This window comes from Drosophila serrata, unplaced genomic scaffold (genome assembly GCF_035046125.1).
Source record: "Drosophila serrata isolate PLE 108 unplaced genomic scaffold, ASM3504612v1 contig_382, whole genome shotgun sequence".
Classification (NCBI taxonomy): Eukaryota; Metazoa; Arthropoda; class Insecta; order Diptera; family Drosophilidae; genus Drosophila; species Drosophila serrata.
The window spans coordinates 878,197-889,822 of record NW_028257280.1 but is presented as its reverse complement, the minus strand read 5'-3'; the positions used below and the strand labels follow the sequence as shown (position 1 = coordinate 889,822).

The 11,626-nt window shown below is 40.7% G+C and overlaps 1 protein-coding gene and 2 long non-coding RNA genes across 3 annotated transcripts in view; 1 reads left to right on the top strand and 2 right to left on the bottom strand.

The window, feature by feature from the left end:
- Nucleotides 1-11,626, top strand: part of LOC147642537 (uncharacterized) — a 216,145-nt gene that overhangs the window by 51,479 nt on the left and 153,040 nt on the right. The window lies entirely within an intron of this gene.
- On the bottom strand, nt 4,510-6,026 carry LOC147642545 (uncharacterized). The gene is made up of 2 exons (XR_015273268.1): nt 5,592-6,026; nt 4,510-5,219 (listed from the first exon to the last, which is right to left on the bottom strand). It is a non-coding gene; the product is annotated as an uncharacterized LOC147642545 (long non-coding RNA).
- On the bottom strand, nt 7,917-9,808 carry LOC110186453 (fatty acyl-CoA reductase wat-like). The gene is made up of 5 exons (XM_020955638.2): nt 9,645-9,808; nt 9,474-9,586; nt 8,907-9,417; nt 8,149-8,854; nt 7,917-8,092 (listed from the first exon to the last, which is right to left on the bottom strand). The coding sequence occupies exons 1-5, from the start codon at nt 9,718-9,720 to the stop codon at nt 7,987-7,989; spliced, it is 1,512 nt and encodes a 503-aa protein (XP_020811297.2). The 5' UTR covers nt 9,721-9,808; the 3' UTR covers nt 7,917-7,986.

Here is an 11,626-nt window from a genome sequence, read left to right as displayed (position 1 = left end):
TGCCGCTGCTGCAGCTCGCTCTCTCGGGAAAAGCCTGCTCAGCATAAAAGTCTGAATGCTCTTTTCCACTCGCTCCCTGAGACACAGAGAAAGACAGAGCCAGAGTGGGTGGCTGTGGTTTGTTTGTTTGTTTTCTCCTCACCCACTCTCTCTCTCTCTCTCTCTCTCTCTTGTCTTTCCCTCTCTCTCTTCGGTGCACTTGCAAATTGATTGCATTTTAATGGAGTTCTGTCGATGCTAAAAATAGTGACTCTCCCACAGGGGGCGTGGCGGGGGAATTTCTAGCCGGGCGCATTCCTATTGGAAGTGCATATCTAGCAGCGCTAAGCGGTAACTAATTCCAAATGCCAGGCTATTACCGCAAACTGGTTTGATCACAAAAGCGTGCCGGGCCACGCTACATCTCTCTTTCTCTCCCTCTGTGGCTCTCTCTCTCTCAGCCTCCCTTTCCCACCCATTTTGACCCACCGCGCCCCCCCTCTTGCCTTTTATAGAACTTCTAACTGAAACCGAAATGATTCCATATTTTCCCCACAAGTTGAATATTTGCTAACTACACACTGAGAAAACAAATTAAGGTAATTTAAATTATGAAATTATGTTCGATATTGTAAAGTAATTAATGAAAAACAAGAAAGGAATCTTCAGTTTTCAGTTGAATTAAAGGATCGAATCGGAAATCGATTATAACTAAGCTTTAAATATGACACTTTTCTCAAAATACCATATCATAACTAAGCCAAAAATGCATTAATTTTGATTCGGAAACCATTCCTGTGTTAGTTTAGGTTTACAATTTAAAAATATTACAAATTTTGCCAATTTTTGTTTAACATTTTAATGATGTAACTCCTTATAAAATGTTGAAAATGTTGAAAATATGAAATATTGTTTGGATATAGCTTAAACGACTCGGCTGTTCATGCTGATCAAGAATATATATGATTTATAGGGTCGAAAATGATTATTCACAGCGATACACTCTTCAATAATACATTACTTTGTTTCTTTAATATTTATAACGTCATTAAAATTTCTTAAGGTTGTGTAAATAATTTACTAAATATTGATAATTTTTCTCAGTGCATTGTGACACACGTAACCCACTGGTCAAGCGTTTTATGGGATCTCTCAGATCTTGGATCTCGTCAGTGGGTCGCACTTTGGGTAACCCCCGACACAAGCCCGAACGAGGGGCGTTACCCAATCTCCAGAAGGGGGGCTGGCCTGGTTATTTGAGGCCATTTAAAGGATCATTAGACATGCATGGGAAAAATGCTCGTCAATCCAATCAGTCAATACGCTGGGTTATTCCTATTGGATTGGGGAAATGGGAATAGTTCCCAGAGCCCCGATACAGATAATGGAGAAGGATTGGGATTGTAGAAATATTGAATGTATCTATGAAGTAGGGTTGACTCCAGTTCCTTGCTTTGTTTTGGGAAAAGAGTATCTTAAATATTTCTTAGGTATTCCTTTAGGTATTTAAAAGCACTAAATACCTTTTAAGTATAATTAAACGTGGAATTATTTAAAAAATTATCAGAAACCTTAATCAATCCTTTGGTAAATATTTATTATCTCATTATTCTGAACCGCATCCCCTTTAAATTTCGTTCGAATGTGTTTAGTTAGTTGCAAATTCTGATCATGAATCACCTTTGCAGTGATTCAGCAGGGCGATCTAAGTGCATCCAAGCCTCCCCTTTTTTAGTTTTACCCTCGATTGTAACCAGATAATTTGCATTGCCTTGTGAAACGGCAACAAGTCCCCAAGGGGTTAACTGCACTCACACAGGCACATGAGAGTACTCGTACTCGTACTCGTATTCGGATACGGATTCGTAGTATCTGGCAGATACTCGCTTGGCTTAGCCCTGTCGCTCTGGGCAGTGCCCGCATTTTGTGTTTGTTGTGTTTTTTGTTGTTGTTTCTAGTTCTGGGCCGCTGCGATCAACAGGTTTGATCCGATCTGGCCGCCTGCCAGGCCATTTACTACTACTCGGCTTGGATTTTTTCCCGCTATTCAAAGTGCCACACAGCTGAAATAAATTAATTGCTTAATTGTTGCTGTTGCTGCTGCTGCGTTAGCGGCATTATTTGAGATGAAATTTGCTTTTAATTAAGAAACTCTCCTCCACATATAGCGAGGGCGCAAGTTGGTTTTTCTCTCAGCTGAAAAAGGGAACACGGAGAAAACTGAAGGAATGTAAATAATATAAAAGAATTATTATGTACAAAATTGAGTTGAATAATCAGGATAATGTTGGAAAATATTTACTAAATAAGTAGGTAGATAAAATTCTATTTTAGTTTTAGGCTGCCAGTCCTTAGGAGATCGCTTCGCTCAGTGTATCTCTCTCTCTCTCTTAGCTTTTCAACCTTCAGAGTCGCTGTGATGCCTGTGCGTGGGGGCTTTTCCTCTCGGCACTGCCTGTGTATGTGTGTGTGTGTGTGCGTGTGTGTTTTCATTTTATTAGACCAAAGTCGTGCACTTCGTTAGCCAAAGGCAAAAAGGCAACAGCAAACAGCAAACAGCTAAAGCTAAAGCTAAAGCCTGAGCTAGTGAAACGCGTTCTGCGTGGGATTCTCTAATGCGATGATGAGGTTGCCAGCTATTTGGGCTTTGGCCGATTCTAAAAACTGGTTTTCCACTTGGCCAACTTGCCCATCAAGGAGTCTCCGCCACGAAAACGAAACGAAATCGAATGGCAGTTGAATAATACCAGCAAACAGCCACCAAATAAAAAACAATAACAATAAAAAGCAACAAAGAGTTAAATTGCGCATAACATTTGAATAATTAAGGCGCTGCCTTTCTCGCCTGCTTAGTGATATTTATATATATATGTATATATGTTTCGGATTAGGCCAGGGATTCTCCCGATATCAAGAGTGTGATGTGCTGACCTGAATTCCTCACAGTCTACGAAGAGTCTGAGTCTTGGCTCTTTCCCGGAGGGAGGAAAAGGCCCAAAAAGCAATGAAGGAAATCTCCATTTCCCCCCCCCCCCAGACAAGTCTTTCGGTTTTGATTTCATAATCGAAACGAAAGCTGAGACCCGAGTTTGTTGTTTCGAAATCCGTTACTCGCATTTCCATCTTTTCCTTGGGATCCTCCTCACTCTCGACGAGATACAAATGTATCTGTGAAATTCAGTTGCCCTTTTCCCAGCTCTAACGGGATCCGGGCCCAGACGGAACCACTTACCAAGCGCTGCTGCTGCAGTAATCTCTCGTTTCTAAGTTAACTGAGAGAAAAACTTGTTTAGGAAAAGTAATAATTACATATTTATCAAGGAAACGCACTATGGGTATTACTGGGACATCTTTAAAAGCATTTAATTAATATTATTTACTACCTGTTCTTGATTTTCTTTTTTATAAATAACCTTAACAATTTTTCTCGGTGCTGCTGAAGCTGCCTTGATGTATTTTCTCACACTCCCAGAGCCGAGAAATGAGTGAGGAACGCCAGCGGACTGATGGGGACCGCAAAGAAAAGCTGACTGGAAAAAGGGTACTAAAGCTGGGAAGAAATAAACCAGAAGAAATAAGTCAAATTCAGGAAGGAAAATGAAGAAGAATTTCCACATCTTTATATTACGTTTTCAAAATATATCTATATCTTTTCATATAATAAATACAGTTTGTTAAGGATTTCGTGATGCTAAAGGTTTTTAACAATAATATTCAGATAGAAATACAATTTAATGTGTAATTATTTAAAATACTTTAATGATTAATATGCCAAAACCTGTAGATTTGTTAATTGGAGAAAACTACTCACTCTCTGGCTGATCCCACAAAACTTGTAAAATAATGATTACAATTCCCATTAAAGATCTGTTAGATTCACCTCCGCTCGAATCTCTTGGGGCCGAGGGAACCGTGCAGAACTGGCGGGGAACCGTGGAGAACCGAAGACACCATCAACTGGCGGCAACAATCATAATTACGAGGTTAACCTTAAGAGTTGACACAAATCCGGGCCAGAGCCAAAAGCGAGCTGCGCGGCGGCCTCTGTCACTCGTTCCCAGCAATTAACTTCGAATGACACCAAATGCCACCGAGGCACGCCACCAGTCCGCCAGCTCTAGTCGTCTCTAGTATCCACATCCATCCACCGAGGCGGACCCAGAGGAGCCCCTCCATGCTCCATGCTCCATGCCGCCCACCAGATCGGATCGGATTGGATAGCTTCGGTACGGATCGGATCGGTTTGGATCGGATCGGGTCGCAATTGCAAGTGAACGGCAACTTTGATGCCGCCCACAAGGCGACAAAGTTGTTATACCCTTTCGCCGGAATAGGGTATTTTTATTACTTAAAAACACTTAGCAAAGGGGGTTATATTATATGGATAAGTTTTAGATACTCCTCTTTAATTTTGTCAAAACTGTAAACATTGCATGGTTTCTTCTGGGAATATCACATAATTAAGGATTTACTATGTATGAATTTCCTTATTTTTTACACAGAATAAATACCATTACATTTGTAAAGCAATTTATATTCATTTTGAACATTTTAATGTATTTTATAAAATTATATTTTATAAGCATTTTACTTCATTGTATTATAAGAAATATCCAGGAATCATATATCCTTTTTATAATTGTTTAAGGTGAAAAGAGTTTGTATTATTATAATATAAATTCTTTCAACCTCTTTTAATCTTGTATGAGATTTCAATAATAAAATATCTAAGCTAAGTAAATGTTAATTAATATATTTCTAGAGAATATAATAGAATGTTCAAGGGAATGTTCTTCTCTACCCAAAACACACATGATTTGTTGTGACAATCACATTTTTTAAATATTCAAATATTTTAATCGGGACTAAAAGTTTTAAAGGGCAAATCAAGATTCGTTTTAAATGTTTTCTAGCTTTCCTGATTTGTTGTTATTTAGTTATTTGCTGCTAGAGCCCGCTGCTGCTGATGATGTTGATGTTGCTGATGATGTTGCTGATGATGCTGCTGATGATGCCTGCCCCTGCCCTGATGATGGGTCTGAGGAGCTGCTGTCTTTGGGCATGGGCAGTTTTGCGGTTTATTTGATCGGAGTTCGAGCTAGCATTCCATTGATTTGTACGTAGGACTTGTTGGACAGAGAAAGACAGAGGCAGAGGAGAGAGAGGGAGGGAGAGGTAGCTGGGAAGTCGTACAATGTTCGAAAGAGATGTATCTCACAGATACATCGAGGCTCGTTCCCCTGTGAAGTGCAATTGAAACACTGTGTGAATTATTATTTTTCCAGCTTCAAGTTTTTCGTTATCCATGTATGCATGCATGTCTCAATGTTTAGAAGTGTTTTAACTTGGTTGTATTATTGCCTGGGAGCTTGTAACTCATATCAGGGGGAGAAATAATAGAGCTTCAGAATGTTATTTAGTTCAAAAAATACCTAATTTTCAGGGTGTGCTTTGAACATGATTACTTTGTTTTATATTACTTAATTTTATGTATTTTTAAGCCCGTAAGAAATGCCTGATTTCTGTAGCAGTGTACCTTGGCTAGTACTACTCCCAACCTCCTCCTAGAAAAGACCCACGATCTTCGTGGCTCATTCAATTCAAATACTCACAGCTCGTGATTTCGTAAGCCCGCTTTTGTTGCTGCTCCCCCCGCTGGGATCTGGGAGCTGGGAGCTGTTGGTATTGCTGCGGGGTCTTAGCCCGATGTTGGACTTTAGCTGCAGCGGATTCGAGGCCACCAAGAGCCGACTTGGACGACGACGACTTGGACGACGACGACTGCAAGTGCGACTTTGGCTGCAGTTAGACGTCAAGAGATTTCTGCAGCATTTTTCTCAATCCCCGGCTCCACCTCCACCTCCATCTCCATCTCCATCTCCATCTGAGTCTGCGTTTTGTTTCTTTTTGTGTGGCGTGATGACCTTGAGCCGCTCATTTCAGCCAAGTGACTCTATGTGTGTGTTGGCCAACTGGCTGTGGCAGTATGCGATTGTGTGTGTTGGTTGGTTGCTGTTACCCAGTTCCAGTTACTTTTGGCAGCACACACAGTCCAAGTATCTTGTATCTTTCTTCTCAAAAGAACCTTCAAGAATCTCTAAAAGCAAACCCTTAACTAGTTAGAAATTCATAGTTTTATGGGGTTAATAATATTGGGTTTATATTTACAGATTTTTGTATCCCTCCATAGTATTTCAATTGTAGTCTGAAGTGTGTAACTAAGTAAATAATCATTTCCAACCCCATAAATCATATATATTCTTGATCAGCATGAACAGCCGAGTCGATCAAGGTATGTTTGAGCTAAATTTAAATTTTTCAAAATTTTGAACATTTTTTAAGGGGTTACATTGTTTATAAATCTAACAAAAACCAATATAGGAATGGTTTCTGAATCAAAATTAATGCATTTTTGGCTTAGTTATGAGATTTTTAAACTTTTATTTGACTTAAAAATTCAAAGAATACAAATATTTTAATCTAGTTATAATAGATTTCCAATTTAATTCAATATAATATTCAGTTTCTCGAAGTGGTTTCCTTTCTTGTTAATAATTATCTTAATAAATTATCACTTCTTTTCGCCTGTAAAAAACCCAAACTGAAGTGAAAATTCTTAAGATATTTTTCATAATTTCCTAACATTGTAGAATTTTTTTCAGGCAAAAGAAAATGGTTTGGAAGCAACTGAAACACCAAAGTCACCTCACATAATTGTAAACAAATTTCAACTGCTGTAAATAAAACAAAACACACATATTTTAGCTCAAGTTTTCTTTAAATGAGGATAAGACAGGAAGTACTCCTCCTATTTTCTGCTCTAATGTTGCATGTCCTTTGGATGACACTCCCGTATGTTCAGGTATTGGGCTCAAATGCAACTTCTGTTCCCGAGGATGCTTTGGGCACCCGTAAAGAAGCATCCAAGAAATTGCCAATGGAGGAATTCGTAATGGAGTTGAGCCAATTGGATAACGATGATGAAATTGAACTCAAGATGATAGAAGACCGAATGGGGAATGACACTGACATTGGCGAGGGAATTGTGGAGGGCAATGGAGGATGTGGTGTTTTACACCGTGCATATAGTATAACTTCTGGAGCTGATCAGCTTTTGATCTCCCTTTGGGTCATATTTCCAAGGATCTATATACTTGCGAGCCATTTCATAGAACCATAGAACCATTATATTAGACTATATAAATCTCTTAAGAACATATCCAATATATTCCCAATGGGTGAAGGAAAATAAAACTCAGCAAACTGTCTTTCTGCTGTCTCAGTTCTTGCGTATATTTTTCTCTCTGTGAACTGTGCGTTTTCTGCGACAAAAGGTGACCCAATTAACCAGGGGGTTCTTGGGCAGCACAATACATCCATCCGGAGACCTCCGGGTTTTGACATGGGACAGGTGCAGGGACAGGGGCAGGGGCAGGGGCAGGGGCACAGGCAGGGGCACTCCACCACCTGGGGGCCGGTTCACATTCACTGAGTTAGCAAGAAATGCCTCGAATGTTGCAAGAACAGCAGATATACATATATATCGAAGCGAATTTCGCGAATAATTGGAGCAGTTAGCCAACGCTCACGTTTTGGGCAAGGTAACACTTGGCCAAGGTAAAGACCGATCCGTTGGTAATGCCATATGTGAACCCACAAAAAATATATTTAAGTATGTGGAAAGAAAAGAGTGACGAACCGAGAAGGGAAAGTATGAGTGCAAATCGATACAATGCCTCCTTATCGGTAGGATTGCTGGGAATGAGTCCTGTTGCCGATAAAGTGGCCTGTGTTGCTGCTGCTGACACATTGATAAAACGGATCAATAGTTCCTGATAAGCGTCCTGTGGAGGCGAACCCAGTCCCCAGGGCTTATCGCTGTCATATCCCCGGGTCAGGCAGGAATCCTTATCTGCACTTGGAAAAAGCAGAGAAAGTAGGTTTCAAAAAGTAGATTTTATTTATATTTCATGGAATTTTATTTATTCAAAATATAAATTCTTACTTTCAGCTTTCGGTAATACTTTCAATAAACATCCTGGCCAGCTGCCACAGGACATAAGCCGCTGTTGAGACCAGAAAAGCACAGAAAACATAGTGCTGAATCTTTAGTCTGTGAAGAGAAGGAACTTAATATGTTCCAAGGACAACTTCCCAAAGAATACCCACCGATTCCTGAGCCTCAGACCCTTGCCATAAGACTCCAATGTGGGCTGATCCTTGGCTATGTATAGCCGCAGTCCCTCTATGACGCACCGGAAGTAGTCCTGCCAGTCCAGGTTAGCCATGTCGAAGTCATACATTCGACGATCCTGCTCAGACAAGGAATCCATCAACTCCCGAGTGTTGTCCATGCAAAAGTGCCAGGAATGATTGCTAAATGGAGCCAGATCGGAAATGTTCTTGTGGATCCTTTCGTACAGATTCATCAGGACAGATTCCCGCCACTGCAGACGCAGCAAGATGTCCAGGCAGTAACCCGGCAGGATGTGCAGGAAAAAGGTGGCTAGCTGGTAGAAAAATCCAGATGAAATGCACAGCAGGAATGGATACCACATCATCCTCGTGGGAGGAATACGATCGCATTGGGACAGACAGGAATCGATAAAGGTGCCGCAGCTCAGAGGGTTTTCCTCACTCGGAGCCAGAGTGTATATGGTAGGGGGTTTCCCCCGTTGTCGTACATTTTCAGCAGTTTTCCAGGCACAAGCCAGGATCAGGTTGGCGCTAAAATCTGCTGGCACCACGGCGATCTGAGCCCGACGATCTGCCTGGATAACACGCACCACGCCGCCCAGAATGGGCACAAGGAGACCCAGGGGTCCAGAGACTTGTCCTGCCCAGCCAGTCACAGGCTCCTTGTAGGTGGACATTACTGGGAAGTAGGATAACTTTATATATTCCGGATCCCATTCAACTACACTTACTAATTCCAGTTCGAAAAACACAAAGCGGCAAGTCACCTGTCTCTCGCAGGATCACATCCTCTGCCAAAGCCTTGGTGTAGAGACAAGTATTGGGAAAGGATCCCACTAGGACTGTGGTAATCTCGTCCAGCAGGTCGTGGCCTAGCAGCTCTCCCACAGCTAGAATCCTGTCTGAACTGCAGCTTAAATGTTCGGGATAAAACCTCTCCTCGACAGGACACTTCATGTACTTGGAGTAGGCACTGGAAATGTGGACGAAGGACTCGAGGTGGATCATTTGCTTGGCCAACTCAAGCATCCGCCGGGTAGCACGCACATTGGTGGCCAGGGATAAGTGCAGGGCTTCATCAGGACGAGTAATTCCAGCGCCATGGATTACCACCTGCACTTCGGAGATCAGGATCCTTTTGTCCGAACCACTGATGCTCAGATCCTGCTGCAGGCAATCCCCAGGAATGGGAGTAAGCCTTTCCAGAGAATCTGGCTTTACTCTCAGTAGCTCCATAAAAACCTTTTGTAATTTTTAAGGAAAGTTAACCAGTTTTCAGATCTTTACTGAACACTCACTGGATCCTTTCGCCAGCTTTTGAGACGTTCTCCGACGGAGAGACCCCTCTTGGGTCTGATTAATGCATAGATCCTTGTCACCTCCGTTGTTCGCAGGAGTTTCTCGGTAATAACTTAAAGAAGTGGCCATAAAAAGAAGCTCAGTGGGGGGCATTTTTATATAGGAATTACCTCTTCCTAAAAATCCTGTGGCTCCTGTTAGGAAAATGGTTTTATTTCTGAAGAATTCCTGGATTTCAGAGGCCATCTTCTACAGAAATTGAGACTGATTGAACGGAAAAGTCTTTCCAAACTGTGGCCGCTTTTCTTTTCACTTGGCAGAGGTGAAACCATACAAGCTTTTCGCGGCTTAGAGATGGGATTTTATTAGAATTTATTTGGCGGGAATTTAAATTTGTTATTGGGAAAATTAAATAATAAAGATTACCTTAATTTTTATAATAATTCCAGAGCAATGACAAAGACAATATGTTTACCAAAGAACTCTTTAATACATTAAATGTATATAAAATATATTTGATAAAGCTCAAGATTGTTAATTAAATTAATGGAAATAATCTAAGAATATATGGAATGTTTTAAGTAAATAAATTAAAGAGGAAGATACATAGAACACATTTTCAGATAGTCTTCTTAAACTTTAACAAGTCTTACAAATAAATCCTTTTAAAAACATTTCTTTGCTACCAAATATCAACCTTGGCTCCACTATAAATCTTATTACCTTACTTTATCATTATTATATTTTATTTAGATACAAATTTTTCCCGCAGTGTGCTGTCAAAAGGCAATTATATAGTTGCTGTATTCACACATCCTGGAACAGGTCGGGGGAAATCGCTGATATGGAAGAATCATAAATAGAGAAAATAAAATAAATATGGCTCGGGGAGTCGTTAAATATTTGAATCGATAAACGGAGTGTCCTCAAAAGGAACACTGGCTCCACTATCAGTGGATTCTCCGGGGGCGTTGACCATCTGGGCCTGCCCTCGCGGACTCTTATCAGTCCAGCTGGAGGCCGGCGGCACCCAAGTCTGGGACATTGTCCGGCGATGACTTTAAAATCCTCCCGGACGTCTGAGGGGCGGAAGACCCGCAGAGGCTTATCATGAGTAAATAATACAAGGAAATGCCAGCGGGGTAAGCCGAGGAAAGGAATGGAAGGCGGACAGCGGACAGCGGACAGCGAAGTTTTTCCTCAGGCCACAGGGAAATGTAGGAGAGGAAAACACAACGTGCGATAGGCCAAGGGCCAAATGAGCAGCAGCGGCAGCGCAGGAAAATGCAGAGGAAAAACAAACCTTTGGCGCTGGCAAAGTGCATTCGCCTCGCCACAGAATGGGAGTCAATGCCAGGAGTTGAGTCCACTGAAAATAATTAATATATATGTATACATAAATTAAAAATTAGGGGTGTATATGCCATGCTAATAAGATTATAAATAAATATTTTATTATAAATTTGAAAGCATCCTAACTTTACAAAACACTTTCATTTTGGATCATAACTAAGACATGCCTGGATCGACTCAGCTTTTGATTCTGATCCAGAATATATATGATTTATAGGATCGGAAATGACTCCTCACTTAGTTTTATGCTTCTGACTGAAATTATTATAAAAATAGCATTTAGTTTGAAAGATTTTTGTATTTATTTTTAAAACATCTTTATGATTAAATATTTAATTAATAATGATACAAGATTAACTTAATTTTAGTCTTTTCTTGGCTATGGATACTACAAATTTTAAAGATAAGTATCTGCATTTCAATATTTATTGGCATCCCATATTTAATATATCGATTAATAAGCAATCAAAATAATTAATCAGGTTAAAGCGACATTTATCTAGGGAATTTCTATTTCTCTATATCCATTTCAGGACTAACTATTTCTCCCAGTGTAACCGGCTAGGACCGATGGTGAAGTGGACAAGTGATAAAGCAAGGAGAAGGCAAAAGAGCGCCTCGTAGAATCCATTAGCAGTCGCTCGGAACGGAACGGAACGCAACGGAGTGGGGAAAGGGAAACTCCCGGGGAAATATATAGGAAAAATAGGGAAATGGGGAAATGATGGTGCGAGGAGAGAGAGAGACAGAGAGAGAGAGAGAGGAGTAGAGAAGGCAGCAAAAAGTGCATGTGAATGGA